General features: G+C 39.3%; 1 protein-coding gene and 2 long non-coding RNA genes across 6 annotated transcripts in view; 2 read left to right on the top strand and 1 right to left on the bottom strand.

Annotated features, from left to right (window-relative positions):
- Positions 1–4,053, top strand: part of LOC311256237 — a 19,227-nt gene extending 15,174 nt beyond the window's left edge. For 3 of the 4 annotated variants that reach the window (XR_014622456.1, XR_014622458.1, XR_014622459.1), the window contains 2 exons: positions 1,232–1,350; positions 3,263–4,053. This is a non-coding gene — a long non-coding RNA (uncharacterized lncRNA). Of the gene's footprint in view, positions 1–1,228; positions 1,351–3,262 lie in introns of all 4 variants that reach the window. The other variant, XR_014622457.1, reaches the window with a different exon arrangement.
- capn12 (calpain 12) lies at positions 285–16,537 on the bottom strand. Its single transcript, XM_084351100.1, has 22 exons — positions 15,984–16,537; positions 15,094–15,163; positions 13,588–13,706; positions 9,820–9,953; positions 9,505–9,676; positions 9,339–9,422; positions 8,327–8,412; positions 8,092–8,169; positions 7,396–7,586; positions 7,055–7,314; positions 6,954–6,965; positions 6,761–6,840; positions 5,769–5,891; positions 4,288–4,324; positions 4,121–4,192; positions 3,979–4,024; positions 3,646–3,707; positions 3,257–3,325; positions 3,067–3,145; positions 2,842–2,958; positions 1,393–1,445; positions 285–1,290 (listed from the first exon to the last, which is right to left on the bottom strand). The coding sequence occupies exons 1-22, from the start codon at positions 16,182–16,184 to the stop codon at positions 1,264–1,266; spliced, it is 2,172 nt and encodes a 723-aa protein (XP_084207226.1). The 5' UTR covers positions 16,185–16,537; the 3' UTR covers positions 285–1,263.
- On the top strand, positions 6,783–7,206 carry LOC311256239. The gene is made up of 3 exons (XR_014622462.1): positions 6,783–6,866; positions 6,946–6,996; positions 7,121–7,206. It is a non-coding gene; the product is annotated as an uncharacterized lncRNA (long non-coding RNA).

Raw genomic sequence — 16,537 nt, 5'->3', positions numbered from 1 at the left:
CAGATATTACCCAGGGTAAGCTCATGTGTGCATAGATGACTAAACTGTTGGGGATGCAGTGATTTCGCTTCTCTCAGTTGTGTAAGAATGGTTATTTGTGCCATTTCAATCAAGTTTAATCTTTAGAAACACGTTTTCTTTTCATAATTACACAATCTCTACAGAGCCACTTTAGATCATGATTATTATTCTGGGAACGAGGGTGATGATGTGGACTATATTTGGTCTTTGGAACTATTTTCTTTGAGATGCTTTGAGAAGACAAGGACACATTTAAACTCACATCTGTAATTATGAAATTCTCTTTATTACAATGTGGAGTAATATAACAGTGTTACATAACAATGAAGTGACGGCGCTGCATACTGAGCTGAGATTATGGTACAGAAAAAGATACTTGGGGTTATTTATAATTATTAGATTCACAGTGAAGTTTAATGTCATAGTCATTTTAGACAATAAAGTTTATTGTTAAACTGTAAAATATCTTGTTTGCATATCTTCTCACAATTGTTCATCATTGGAAAATATGTGTGTTTAACGGCCGATATATTGATACCGCAATTCTTTACTCCCTAAAATCAGTATTTTCAGTTTTTCCTCTAGAGCTGGTTTAATACATTTTGTTCTATTTCATTGTCTATTTTATACTTCTCTAATTTAAGTATATGAATATTGCATTTCATTTTGCAAATCTATATTGCATAATAACAATAAAATAGGGCCAAACTCACGTTTAATTAATTAATTGATTAATTGTTCACTTTATGAAAAGGCAAAAAATTATTTAAAAAAAAAAAAAGAAGAAAGAAAAGAAGAAGAAGAAAGAAGAAGAAAAGTGAAATTTTCAAATTGCTTCTCTTGTCCAACCCAGAACCTAAAGACTAGACCTAAAGAAAAGCAGCAAATCTTCACATTTAAGAAGCTGGAACGAACAAATATAAAAAATAATTGATGACTGAAACGATCAATTGATTATTAAAACAGTTGGAAACAAATTTTCTTTCTATCGACTAATCGATTGATCGACTACTTGTTGCAGCTCTACTATGAGCTGAACCTTGAACCTACAGTAAATCAAGGATTTAGCAAAAGTAAGATAATAATACGAGATGAAGCAAGAATAAAACATTAGCATAACTAACCGTTAGTTTAAATGGAATAAGGCACTCGTGGATAAACATTTTTGAAATACAGGTAATGTGTGTTACGTTTGCTTTCGAATCAGCAGTATGCTGTGGCTCAACTGGTGAAGCTTCGTCTTCATACAATCAGGAACTGAAGCAGCCACTGGGGAGGGACGACAGTCAAACAGAGAGAGCAGAAACAGAGAGTCAAAAGCCCGTCCAGGTCAGTATGAACACATAACAGAATATTTGACCTGGTACTCACAGAGTTGATCCCTCTGTCTTTCACCTCCTGACTGGTCTCTGATTCATACAGAGCTGAGTAGAAGAAGGGAGGAAATGACTACACACAGTGTCTTTGAAAAGGCTCAGCATTCAGTAACTTCTGCTTCATGTTTAGTGATTTCAAACTGAGGTCCTGGCAAACATCCTGAGCTTGTTACTAAAATTCTGAATGTGCATAAAATCTATTATGTAAACCATCTGCACACATGTAAATCATCTAAAGCAAACTGTAGAAACAGTCTTCTGTTGAAAGAAGTCCTCAGATCTTTTATTTTAATGAAAGTACCAACACAACAATGCAAAACTCTACATTCAAAGGACAAGTTCTGCATTGAAAATCCTACTGAAGTAAAAGAACGTTGAGCACGATCAGCAAAATATATCAAAAGCAAAAGTACTTGCTCTGCAGTAAAACGTCCGCTGAGTGTTAATGCTGATGCAACACTATGTAATGCCACTCTTTCAGGTCGTAGCTGGTCAAGGTGAAGCTAGTTTAATCTACTTTATATTCAGTTAGGTAGTCAAGCCCAGTGGTTTCCAGCCTGTGGTCTTACTTCAAGAATGTCACAAGATGAATGTGAGGGTTCATGAGATGATTAATGTGGCAGCAAAGAAGAAAAAACAAACTTCTGTTGAACAGATTTGTACTCATTTTGTAGCTTTCTCTAATATTTACTTTTAGGTAAAACATTTAAATTATTTTTTAAACAAAACTGTAAATTAAACCATCTGAGCCTTGGTGTCATTTTTTGAAATCGTCAGTTTTGTCCCCATCACTTTTTAAAAGCATAATTTGTTAAAAATGTTCTGAAGAAATGTTAATTAACAAAGAATGTTACAAAAAATTAACAATTCTTAAGTAAAATTATGTTTTCATTGATTAATGGTGGTCTTACTTGTCAGCCAATGAACTTGTACATGTAACTTAAAGTGCCTGTTTGGCCTGTCATAATCAAATGACGGCACTATGAAGCAGGTTTAGTGCAGATGGGTCTAAAGTGGGGATATCAAGATAAACTGATACTGAGGTCAACTGTGATATTTAAAAATGAAATATTAATATAATACATGGCCTCTTCAATCATTTGTTTCTTTTCTCTTGCTTTGTCATAGTGAGTGGAGGTTATACACCTTAACGTTTGTCGCCACCCGCCATAAAACTGAAAAATTCATAGTGTAAATGTTCTTTTTGGCACTTTTATACAGCCTCACTACGATTGTATTCTGGTTGTAATTCACCAGTGATGACACCAGTCAAAAATACAGAACAACTACTATAGAGCTTCATGAAATGATCAAATTATTTACAGTGGACCAGCTGGTGTACACTCATTGATATTTTTTTTGATTACTGGTCATTCTGTTTGGCTTTAATGTATGTGTGGATGTACAGTGTGTGTGTGTTTGTGCGTGAATCTGTGTGTGTTACCAAAGAGCTTGCGCAGCCTGGTGACACATGCCACAAAGCTGCAGAATGGCATGTGAGTCTCTCCAGCTGCAAACCTCTCACACACCAGCTGAGCGACCTTGTCATCAAGCTGCATTCCTGGTAAAACAGAGGAGTGGACGAAGGTGTGAGGCCAAACAGCAGCAAACGTCTGTACGCACGTTGTGGTGTGTATGCGTGTGTGTGGGTGTGTGTGCATGCGCATACCAACAGCTTGCAGTGCTGTACTGAGTTCAAAGGGGCTCATGGTGCCAGAGGAGTCCTCATCGAACTGGAAAAAGATTGACTGAAAAAGAAAGCAGAATCAGATTAAGAAATAATGGACACACACATACACACACATACACACACACTCTCTCTCTCTCTCTCTCTCTCTCTCTCTCTCTCTGAAGTGTACCTGCAGATTGCGCAGACCGGACAGCAGGGTTTCTGTTTGTTTACGGCTCAGACTGCAGCGCCCTTTAGTCTGCCAGCAGAGTTAAGGACATCTCAACAGGACAGGAGATACAGTTATGAGGAAGGAGAGTGAAAGTGAGCAGCGGGGCGGCACGATGACTCAGCCAGAGGAGGAGCGGGGGCTTTAAACCCCTTTGTCAGTGAGCATCTGCCCCCAATGAAGTGAGAAACCAACAGAGGTCAGTCAAGTATTTAACGGCAGCAGTTGCGATGTTAACTATGAAGAACATGTAACTTTTGTAGGCGTGACTTAATCAGATGTATGTCAAACAAGGATCATACTTCAGGGAGACTGTAATGTCAAATAATATAGTGGGGACGAAAGGATACATCTTCCCCAAGGATGAGCTGTCTGCACGTCTCCAGTGGCAGATGGTAATCTTTGTCGAGAGCTGTGATGCGGATTGATGCAGAGAAAGAAAACAATGGTTTAAACTGGATCAAGCTGAGGGAAGGTAAAGGTGAGGACAAAGTTCAGTCACGTTTATTACTTCACCCAGCTCAATGCACTCTGAGTGCAGCTGTGAGCCTCTGTCTAGACTGGTGACCTCTCCAACTTTTGACAGTGTTGCTACTCTGCTCCCACCTAGTGGCCATTACAGGTATCATACAGTCAGAGATCACTTGTGTAATATTCAGATAAAAATCTCGATGTACTGGAACCTGAGTTGAACAGCGTCCTGAGCTCCTTGGCGTTCAGTCTGTCATCCTGCAAAATAAATCAGTTTGATTGTTTAATCGAAGGCCCCAGATTTTTATTCTTATTAAAGTGAAGTGATGTAGTATAATGAGGAGGAAGTCTTACAGGGCCAGCCACGTCATCAAAAGTCTTCTTAACTCTCATGTGATCCTCTGGTGGGACGGGAGCTGCCATAAGCTGTTCGGAGCAAACAAACATAAACATACAATATTCTGACATTTAGCTGCCATTGGCTGGAGTTTAATGTGTATGGACGAGATCACTAAACTCACCGGGAGGAAGCCTGAGGAGCAGGTGAAGTCCTGAGTCCTGAAACACAAAGACCCAACAGATTGCCAGTGTTGCACTCTTAAATTGTCCTTTTTATACAGTTTAAACTTAACACACTCAGAAGTGTTGTGTTGTGTATATATATACTCAGATCCATTACTTAAAGGTCCTATATGTGGGATTGTGAAAAGTAATATAGCAGCAAAAAACTATTTTCTGTGTAAAATGAAGAAATGTGAGTTATGTGCTGAAAGCTGCTAAAGGGCTTCTACTTGACTCGGAGCTGGTTTTTCCTCTTTTAGAGGCGTGAGTGACTTGATTGGTACATAACTTTACAGACTAGAGTCATGGTAAAGCCTTTTTATATTTATCTTTTGATTAAGATTTTTCATTAATCACGACCTCATTGTTCTGTCAGTTTTCCCCATGGTATTTTATGATACACACTGTTTTCATGATATTTTAGAGGTATTAATTTAGAAGTTCCAACATCGTCAAATTGTCAAATTGATGATTGACTAATTGTGATTCACAATTAGTGGGAATGATAATTTTTGCATCACAATTTTCATTTTCACTTAAAAAAAAACTATTAAAAATCATTATGATGTGACATTTGTTGGGTTTTGTACCAAACAAACATGTTTTCTTACATCTGGAGAACAAGATTTGTAGGTCAGAACATCTCTGCAGCGCTACACTTTTTTTTTAATCTTTATCAAGTAATTGCAGCTTCTGAGATTTGAATATTGTACTTGGCCATTTTTCACTTTCGATACGATCTTGATTAACTTTGCAGCCCCATGAAAACAATAAGAATAGTTCAGGACTCCTGTTAATTTTGCTGCAGGAGAAATTACAACTTTATCTCTGTCGTAGGTGATCACATGTAAATCCAGGCAGAGCTTTACATTATTCCAACTGGAGCAGGTTTTATCAGCTACATCACTGAAAACACCGGTGTGCACGGCATCGTATTGTAGTTCATCACGAGTATGTATGTAAATATCAAAGTAACTAGTAACTATAGCTGTACAACATTTTCCTCTAAAATGTTGTGGAGTAGAAGTATAAAATAACACAAACTGGAAATACGACTTAGGTGAATCCACCACTGGAAAATTAAGATGATCATCAGAGTCGGAGCACTGAAGCCACGAGAAGTGATTTAACAGCCTGTTGTTGTTGAGATTAATTGTAATGTTTCTAAATCATACATAAGTGTAATGTTGGGATCACACTGTAAGTGTGAGTGTAGGTCCAGGGGAGTGTGGGTGACGATGACTCTACTGTTGAGAGTCAGTGAGGCGGGAGGTGATTCAGGGGTGCTGTGGAGCCCTCAGGAAGTGTTGTGGGTATCTGTGACGCAAGGCGACGCATACACTCCACAGATAACATTCACACGAGGTGGCTCATAAATTGAGCTGTTTTTCTGGTACAGGGACAGGAAAAAATTACTTTCTTCCAATCCCTTCCATCTTACCCCAGAGTGTTTCCAGTCTTGGAGAAGATGCGAACAAAAAACTCTCCGGGTTGGTTGGGTCGATACGCGGACGCCACGAGGATGTAGTTACCAGGTTCCAGGTGCAGCTTCCTCCACACACCCCTGAGGGACAAAGTTCAAGACTGAACATTACTGACTTACAACAAGCTATCAGCTATACCACTTTGAATAATCAAGTAAAAATGTTTGGTCCAAGGAATAATCTGTCTACATCTTTTAAATTTACTGTAGAGAAGATGTTAAATGGGTTTCATGGATGGATGGCCAAATTAATTTTCTTATTTTGTATGATAAAAAGTTTTATTTGTGTAGTTAGGTAATTTTCTTTATTTCTCACCACATAGAGAAAGCTAGCGAACGACTTTTTCCAGCCCAGTTACCAGAATAAAATGTTGGCATTGTACGTTTCTGCTAACTACGCATATATCAAATTTGGATTTCTACAATACATATCATATTAAGTTCAGATTACATGTATATGAGTTGACTTTCCTGTCAGGAGGAGGAGGGATGGTGGCAACAAAACCTGACAAAATTTTTATTTACCCAAATCAAGTGTTTTTGTGCCTAACCCTGACCAGACCTTAAGCACTGTTGTCACTAAATGAAACTGAAAAATGAAATGCAAAGGAAAGTTTAAACATATTTGTGGTTTGCAGAAATGTACAATGCCAACATTTATTCTGGTGATTTAGTTGATTTTGTTTTTAAATCATTTGAGTTATGCTTCTGGGGCTAAAAGCATTTCCTTGAAGAAAAGAAGATGCCTGGAAATTCAGTGCGGCAGCGAGTTTGAGGTGCAAATTTTTAGGAAAGAAATGTGGATTACACTTGATTCAGTGAACACAGCATATACTGTACATCCCTAAACGTACCAAGTAAAAGCATCAGCACTGAATGTTCTGCTTTAATGAACAGATTATCACATAATTACTGATGAGCAGTCATTTCCTCTCGTGATGGTCTTTTACCTCTGAGCCCTATATTTCCCAGAGCGACCCACAGGGCGATTTTTCTGGAAAAAGTTGCTGCTCAGACACAAACCCTGGAGCTGTATGAAGACACATATAAGACTAAGTAATTATTATTAAGAATATAAGATAGCTCTTGTATTCATTTAAGCAGATAATGACAATGTGTTTATATTGAAAATTAGGCACTCACCTCAGAGGGAACCTGTGAAGAAGACGAAGAAACACAAAGACAGGTGTGAGTTTATTCATAAATCAGTAAGTGAACTCAGAGCAGAGCAGTGAAGATGTTACCTTGTAGATGTGGAAGCCGATGTAGAGGAAGTGGACTTTATCCTTCTGTCTGCGGTTTTTCTGCAGCAGCTCCACCAGCACGGTGCACTTTTTGGCTTTCTCCTTCTGTTTCTCGGCTATCTTCTTCTCCTCTGGGGTCATCTCCTCCTCCTCATCATCATCATCATCATCGTCATCATCTTCATCATCATCATCCTCATCCTCTGCCAAGTCCTGCTCTGTGAGAACCAGCTCGAACTGAGGATTCTTCCAGAACGACTCTGAGGAAAAATCACAGACTATGACAACAGAAATGATCTCCAGGTGAGGCTTCGTTACATTATATAAAGTCACAAACATACTTCTGTATTTGCGGCTACCACCGGCCGAGCTCCCCGATGCCCAGACTCCTTCATGTTCACTGATGGTCCAGGTAGACGGGGAGGCGGCAGAGGAAGGAGAGGCAGGTGTGTTTCCCTCCTCAAGAGTGTCAGGACTCACACTGCAGAGCTCCACGATGTCAAACAGCTTCGAGAAGTCCTCAGAGCTGATCCTGAAAGACCAAATGATTCATGTCAGAGGTGTTGTTGTTTGTGAGAGGCAGTGGTGGAATGTAACTAAGTACATTTAATCAAGTGCTATACTTCAGTACAAAGGTAATTCTACTTTACTTGTGTATTTACATTTTCTACACTTGGGAGGCAAATCTTGTACTTTTACTCCACTACATTTATTTTTAAACTTTAATTACTAGTTACTTTGCAGATTTCAGGTTACATCAGAGCCAAAGCAGCACATTTTTAAAGTATTTTATTTTATCGGCAATCAGATAAAAACTGATTCTGATATATATCTGATAATATCTTTATCTTTTACTTCGCTGATAATACTTTTGACACTTTTAATGCAGGACTTTTATTTGAAGTGGAGCATTTTCACAGTGTGATACTATATATATATATACTCTTATTTAAGTAAAGTATCTGAATACTTCTTCCTCCACTGATGAGAGGTTGTTCAGTCGTGTGAGTTGGCGTGTTTTAGTATCTGTCACATACCAGAACTCTCCATCTTCTTTCTTTTTCAACTCAATCCTCTCCTTCTCTGCTTTGTCCACGTCATCCCACTCTTTACCCCTGCAGTCACACACACACACACACAAACACACACACACACACACACACACACACACACACACACACACACACACACAGAGGAAAAGAAGAAAGTCAACATCTGTGGAGGTTCTGTAATCTGTGAGCGAGTGGGCTCTCTAACAGGAAGCTTCCTCACTTGTCACTCCAGGGTCCGCGATACTCGACAAAACCCCAGGGGTTCCTCAGCCTCAGCAACAAAGTCTCATCTGAACCTTTCGTCACCTAAAACGTAAAGAGAGAAGGAACAATAATGAAGTTTTGTTTTTTTATATGTGCAAAGATTTTTCTGTCAATTCAAAGTTTTATCTAAATGTATTTGTATTTAGAGATTAGATGAGATAAAATTAGATTAGATTAAGATGCAAGTGTATTGACTTGGGAAACAGCAGTTGGCAAAACAATCTCACCTAAAGGTCCATTAGTAGTTGTTCTGGAGCTTTCAGTTGTATCACATGGTCTTCAAGATCAAGAACGAACTTTTAATCACAACTTTTAAACCAACAAAGATGAAAAGTCTTTAAAGTGCTAAAAAATAACCAACTATGTTAGATTGATTAGATTAGATTAGATTATTAGATTGTAATATGATTAGATTAGATCAGGTCAACATGGGTTGAGATGAGAAGATGTGAGATTAAATTCAAGAGAGAGATTTTAAATTGATTAGATTAAAATGAAAAGATCTTGGATCAGATTATTTGATATTAGAATGACATTCAGAGACGTGATGTGATTAAATTAGATTAAATTAGATGAGAACAAATGATATTAGATTAAATTAGATAGATGGATTGATTGATTGATTTGGATTTGATTTGAACTGATTTGATTTAATTCTATTCCATTTATTTTGAGATGAGATTACATTTCAGTGAGATTATGTTAGATGTAGATGTGATGAGTGATTCAATCAGTGAGATTAAATCACATTGAATTAGATTAAGATCGAATAATATGAGATGACACAAGTGTCTTTAGATAACAGTGGTTTTGTGGACAAACTGTCGTCATTGCAGAAACAGAAAACGTGTTGGTGATATAGAGAAAGTAAAGAAGAAAGAACAAAACACATCAAAACACCACATTGATGATGATGCATCAGTAAAAAGCGACATCTGGTCACAGTGTCGTCTCTGTGTGATACTGGCCTTGTCAGTGTCAGTGAGGGCATAAGCATGGCCCTTTATCAGCCCGTTTCCCGTCACTTTACCGACCTCACGGTAGCTCTTGGCCTGTGAAGACAAAAGACAAATTCCAGTGGATCTGAATCGGCCCCTCCCTGTGTAGTGTGGACATTGTGAAGTGTGTATGCACCTCGATGAAGCAGCTGAGCAGGCTGCCTCGAGAAAGGGCAGCTGTCAGAGACCTCCACATGACTCGAGGGGTACGAGACGAGACCTCCATCGTGTAGGCAATGCCTCCTGTGAAATCCTCCATTCCCTCTGATATGTTGCCCCCCTTCAGGCTTCCATAGGAGCCCATTAACCTGCATACGAGAGGTGAGAAAATGGACTCCGGTGGCTATATTTTTTTTTTCAAATCGCTGTACATAGTCACACGCAGGAAGAAGAAGAGTGGGTGATTTCAGACATTACAACCCAGAAACATATGCTGGTAGTGGCAACTGACTTGGCATAGGCTTTCTCCACCAGGGCGCTCCAATACTCGTTGCGGGTGTGAGAGTAGCTGAAGAGCAGACGGCCTTCACGTACTGGCAGCCTGTCATCCACAACCACCTCCACCCACTCACCATACTGCCAGAACTGCACAGGGACACGTAAGGAGAGAGATAGGAAGAGGAATCGTGAGCATGAAGCAGAAGTGGATGGATGAATCAGGAAGAAAATGAATGTGGAGGAAGGCAGGGTGTAAAGAGCCAAACCACCTGAACTGTCATGTGTCAAATTTATGCTCTCACCAGCAACAACTGATTTTTTTTTTTTTCCACGTGGGGGCAGCAGAAACAACACAAAATACAACAATGATATAGCACCCTTTAAGTGTATATGTCGAACTTGTTATCAAAACAATGTCTAATTTACACATCCTGCTGTTTAGTCCGATTTAAAGGGAAATTCTGGTATTTGTAAATGAAACACTTAACACCAAAACATGTAAATATAGGGCCCAGGTTTACGGTTCTGTTTCTGGTTTCTTGTGAATATATCTGGCTATTTAGCTGTTGAACACTCAACTATGTTCACCTGCTTGTGACCTAATTTTTTCAGTCTGCCATTTTGTGCTTTTTAAAGCTGTTTTCATTGACAATGGAGCAATGACAGTGTCGAGAGTGAAACAAAATAGGGAAGTTGTGGCCCGAAAAAACAAAAGTGAAAACTCACTGTAAAGCTTCATAGAGTTGAGGGAAATTATCTGTGGGTTCATCACTAGGGGCAACCCCATTTCCCATTAAAGTAAAGCTGCTCTTTAAAGCAAGATTTTGTAACTTTATTGAAGAAGTAATGCAATTTTCATACAAATTGAAAGTTGAATTGATAGTACAACACACCCTTGCTCAAATCACTTCACTGTTGCTTGGTTTATTATGGACAGTAGTTTATGGTGGCTAAGGTTAGCAAACTTTAAGTACATAAAAGTATAAAAGCTTTATTTATTCAGGGGAGGATTCACTGAGAGAGAGGCTCTCTTTCTCAGGGTGCCCCCAATATAATAGTAAAATAGTGAATACTTTTTAGCGATACCATAGTGAGTATTTCTACCGTATTACTTAAAGGCATGCTGTGCTGGATTGTTCATTGCTGTTGGTCAACATTGACCCCTCCTGCCTGGCCCAACGGTTGAGACAGAGAGAAAGAGAGCAGAGGTGGTCGAGCACCAATCAGTGATCTAGAGAAATGAAATGTAATTTTTTTGTTTTCAAAATAAAAAAGCAGAAATTAACACTTCCACAGGTCCACACAACCCTCTGGACTTTATGTGAATACAACCAATTAATGCGTCATCCATTTTGCCTCTCTTCCCTCTCCCTCTTCTTTACTTTTGACTGATCCTGTACATAGATTTTTTTTAAAAATCCTACATAATATACCTTTTAAGTAAAATATCTGAGTACTTCTTCCGCCACTGACTATCACATGACACATTCGAGCACAAACCAGAGCAAAAGAATCAGCAAGACAGAATTTTTTTTAGAGAGAATAAAAAGCAGAATTTAGGAGGTATCAGTTGCCCAGATCTTAGCTCAGAAATAAAACCCTGAGCTCTATGAAGGAAGTTAAATGAACAAACTGTTCTCTTGTCTGACTAAATCTATCAAAATGCCTCCCAAGGCAGTTACTGGTCATGACTAAGGAGCTGTACTGTACTGTTAACGGTGTGTACACAACAGCGACCAAAAACAGGCCTGCACTGGCCTTTCATACCTACAGCTCTGTGTGTGTGTGTGTGTGTGTGTGTGTGTGTGTGTGTGTGTGTGTGTGTGTGTGTGTGTGTGTGTGTCTGTTTCCCAGGGGTAGTCACTACTACATGTCTGGACTGCTCTCCCATCACTCTGACAGGGCAAAATTACTTTCCAGTCCTTCCGTCCTGCTTGTTAAGTCTTGTCACATTCTCCCTAACAGTCTCTAAAGGTCCAACGCCCCGGGGAAAAATAGCATAAAAATGATCTATATCTAACGAGAGTGTTTGCTTTGATAAGATTGATCTGTCTAATGAGGTGATATTTTATTGATCTGTGCATGTCAGAGCCGATGAATGATGAACTCTAGATTACAATTAGCACTGTTAATGAGGTGATAAAAATGAGGTTTTATGTTTCGTCTCTACTAAAGTCTGAGCCCACCGTGCAGTGATGTCTCCAAGATGAGTTGATACCTGTTTGATCCATTAATTAAATGCCAGAGCTGTGGCACCACAGCTAAATATGCAGGCATCTCACTAGGGTAGATTCTCAAAGAATAAAGCCAAATCAGATCAAATTAAAAGAAGTGTAAATATAAGAGTAGGTAAACAGATATATCAATCAAACTTAATCGTTTATGCTCATACTGTACTCGGGCCTTAGGCCTTAGTATTGAACAACACAACACAAACTGTGTGTCATATTTGGTCTGTGATCAGCACTGATCATTTTCTTCTTCTTCTGAAGCCTTGTGGTAGTTCAGGCAGACACGGAAAATCGTTTTATACATGCTCTCAAGAACTTTTGATTAACTTGTTTGGCAGCTCGTGGGCCCAGCGGGTAAAATATCCTGTTGGACCCCCAATAACGTCTCATTCCTGTCTCTGTGTATTATGTACATTATGTCTGGAATACTATTTGATTGTATTTTATTTGATTAAACACGAAGTAATTCTGTAATGTGCTGTATGTAATTTTCAATTCAGCTAAATTAATACATTTCTGGCAACTAGATTTTGACACAGGAACTATCTAATAAAGCAGAACCTATAAAGAGTAACCCAAGGGAAAGGGAGGGAGCTGCATGAAGTCTGATAAATTGACTTGAGCGATGTCACTTGAGTCAGTGTTGGTGCAAACCCACTGAGATGTCCTCCATTGGTTTGTGGACCACAGTTTTGAAGCGTTGGAGTTAGGCCAGATTGGTTTTTGGAACCAGAAGTGACCATATTTGGATGAGAAGGTGAATGTGGGGACAATGCTGATTGGATCTGAATGAGAACCACACCACCATAGCAACTTGTTAATCACAGGGTAGCCATGCCCTAAAGCATACCCTGTTTGTCTATTTGCAACCATAATTTACAAAATGGACGTCATGCTGTATTGTAGAAGGCTGGAAACTAGCAATTGAGATCATAAACTCATTAGGAAACTGTTTACTGGGGTAATAAATCAAGTGAGAAGAAGGGCAGTCTTATAAGATTACATAGACTTCTTTTTTAAACCAGTGGAGAAGGAAAGCAGGTTTTAAACACTTGGTTGTGGCTCGAGAGTTTGAAAATAACAAATAATCTGGGGGTGTTGAGTTAGAAAGAAGCGAGCTCGCCAGACCTCTGCCCCCTACTCATCTCTGATGAGGCTAGCAGCTTGAGGCAACATTAGCCGCTACGAGCATAACGCACCTGAATCTACCACTGAATTGTGAGCGATCGAGTTGTATTGCGGTTATTGTAGGTGACAACTTTTTAATAAGAAAGAAGAATGTGTGTAATTAAAAAAAGATCATATATCTGTTTCTGCGGCATCTGAAGTCCACCATGAGTCCAACAATACATTACTTCTATATAAGAAATTAGATTTATGTGAAGTTTGAATGTATATCTGAGGCTCTGGTGGCAGTACAGTGAAGCATCAACATATCAGGGAAGACTGTTTTTGAACACTGTGTGAGTCTCAGCTGGCCTGATCAAGGGTCTAATTAGCTACTTATCTCATTAACAAAAAGCCTGTTCATCTAGTCTAGCTACACTTACCCTAAAATGGAAGATCCCTGCGTAAGGCTTGGCCAGGCTTTGGCCAGATGGCACCACCTTCACGAAGAGTGTGGGATGCATGGTCAGACAGGACAGGGCCGCCAGCAGCCAGCAGTTACCTGACAGACAAAAGACAAACACATGAAGACGTTATGGCAAAAAGGCATATTTTACATTTTGGATGATTCTAACGTGCATTGTTTGTAAGTATACTTGAATACACTTATAACAAAGTGAAATTTAAGTACACTTTAGTAGCGCATTACAAAGGACTTCAAAATAATTACACTTTTCAAAAGTAAACTAACTGACAACTATCAAGTATTTACAATTTAGTAAATGAATTAACATTAAAGTACACTGTTTGTAAGTATACTTAAATAAACGTAAATAAAAGTATTTGTAATTTACTATCATTATTAAAAGTACACATGTACAATTTATAATACACTTACAAAGTAAGTACACTTAAAATATAACTTTAAATATTGCAGGATAGGTTTTTAATTTTGTATACATTTTTTTTATTTTGAAATAAATTACTTCTTTTTGAAGTATTTCAAAGAAGTAGTTTTTAAATATACTTTAAATTAAGTACAAAAAGTAAAAGTATACTCATTGCAACTTTGGTATACTTGAATAAAGTGTACTATTTTTACCTGGTCTCTCTTTGGAATTAAAGATTTGTTTTAACATATCAAATGATCTCAGAGCCCTGAAGGCGTCGGTCTCCTGTGAAGTGTGGTTCATGCTTTCGTCACTTCATCTCAGGCAGGTTAAACTCTTTTCTCTTTTCTCTCTCAAACACAGACACACACATAATAAGCCACATTCCTCTCAAACAGCAAACATCTGTTCCATGTTGTTTTTGTGGGGATGTTGCAGTAACTGTTGGTATCTGCGTAAATCATTGAAAACACAGCCTGGGTTACAGTCTGAATGACACAATAAGACTCCAACATGGAAGAAGAGAAGGAAGGGGAGGTTTTTAATGATCTATTAACACATCCGCACGCAACTAGAGACACAAACCATCAATTCACTAATCCCAGAGGAGGAAGGAGAGCTCGCTGTTGTGCAGAAAACAATCTTATAGTTTACCACAAATAAGAAAAAGACTGAACAACACAGATTTTAGCGGCGTCTGTGGGCATTTAAAGACAGGGCTGTGTTGTGGTACGGACCCCCTGCAGATCTGGGGAGCATCCTCTTTCCCCCTCGCTGTGTTCTTGAAGTAGGGTCTCTGGGGCTCCATGGTGCAGAAATCAGGTCATTAAATCACTACATTTTATCGCAATTAAAAAATTAGGAACAACCAAGTAAAGGAGTGGTTCAGCTTTTGGTTTTGTGGTAATGAGGTAATGATGTTGTGCAAGGGCAAATCAAGACAACTCAGCATGACGTATTCCAGTATTAACCGTCGTTCCCCGGGGAGGGCAGATGAGCAGCGACAGGAGAAGCAGAGTTTAGTGTGCAGGGAAGTTGAAGTTTTCCTGATGTACTCACCGAGTTGGCCCTGACAGATATCGGTGGTTCCAGTCGTTCCCTCCACAAACACAGCATTCTCACTGATTTCCTTTAGAGATGGAGCAACATAGTGTTTTCAAAACCACAAACTGGTTTTATGACAAAGCATATGTCAACATCATGATGCAATAAGAGAAGATAAAACAAAGTTTTGACAGAAGATAATTTCAAAGTATTGTTGAAATCCTTTTATAAGCAAAAATGCCTTCACAGGTTCCAGCTTGTCACATGTGAAGATTTTCTGGTCATCTATAATGTGAAACCGAAAATCTCTGGGTTTGGGACTGTTGCTCAGCAAATAATAAATCAATAAAATAGTACTTTCTGACATTTTAGACACATTAGTTGCATGTCCACACTTTTTATTTTTGTCTATAACCCTCAGTTTATACTCTTTTTAATTTAAAGTGTGCCTTTTTACTCTACTTTAAAAGTACTTTCAGTGTAATTACTGTTATTTCTTTGGTTACTTTCCTCTTGAGAGGAAACTTCTCCAGGTTATAGGCTCCTCCTGACCTTAGTCACACCTGGATGAATCACTGTCAGCTGCACATCTGTCTACAGCTGTGCAGCACTGTTGATAAGTCCCTGTCAACTTGGTGGATAACAAATCTTGACATGTTCATGCAGACAATTTTGTGCCCAGATTGAAGTATTGGTGTACCTGCAGAATGCCTCAAATAGTGGCAACATATTCTCAGATAGGTATTTTGCTCTCATAGACTGGAATCTTCATTATTTTACAACTTAATCATGATAGAAATGATTGAAGCAAAGATTCTTACCACTGATAGCAAAAACACAACATCTGGATAACAACTGGCGCTTGACACAAATGCACATCAGGACAGTGGTGAAAACTGGTCTACCTTGGGTCGCTGCCACTTGATCGCCTTTTTTGGATCCGGATCTTCCGGCATACCGATGGACTTCTGCTCAGCTGGAAAGGCCGGGTCCACGAACAGCTGTCCGGACTTCAGGCACTCTTCCAGCAGGGTCTTGAAGTCCTGATCATTAAACTTGATCGGGTTCTCGATGGAGCCCAGAGGAGCCTTCTTGTCGGTCGCCATGCTGTCAGTGAATGTAGTCAAACTCTTCACCAGCCGGTCTTAAATACAGACTGAAGCGCACACCCACCTCAGCCGGTGATGGCCCACTTGGAGCGCCTCCCCGGCTCTGCCCAGCCCGGAAAGGTATGCAGAGCGCCGGGGGCCGCGGAGAGCTGGAGTCGGAGTAATGACACGGTGCCAAGAGCTGCTTTGATCTCAGCTTATTTATCGTCCATCATCACTGTGATCCTGAGCGGCCAGAAGGAGGTTAAAGGCCAAAAGAAAGACACAGTAATGACCGAAGACTGGACAACTGTGCAGGGAGTCAAAACCCTCCAAAACATTTTACTTATTTGCATTTTTCGGTCTGCTGT

The sequence above is a fragment of the Pagrus pagrus genome (assembly GCF_965226575.1).
Source record: "Pagrus pagrus genome assembly, chromosome: 4".
NCBI classification, from domain to species: Eukaryota; Metazoa; Chordata; class Actinopteri; order Spariformes; family Sparidae; genus Pagrus; species Pagrus pagrus.
The sequence above is the reverse complement of the archived record's forward strand: the minus strand, read 5'-3'. Positions and strand labels throughout refer to the sequence as shown.

Excerpts from the sequence above, each read along its gene's own strand:
- capn12 (XM_084351100.1), bottom strand. The coding sequence starts at position 16,184 with ATGGCGACCGACAAGAAGGCTCCTCTGGGCTCCATCGAGAACCCGATC. Across the intron at positions 9,677-9,819 it reads GTGGAGAAAGCCTATGCCAA|GTTAATGGGCTCCTATGGAA; the intron begins GTCAGTTGCCAC and ends TCTCGTATGCAG. Across the intron at positions 4,025-4,120 it reads TTGATGACGTGGCTGGCCCT|GATGACAGACTGAACGCCAA; the intron begins GTAAGACTTCCT and ends TTTATTTTGCAG.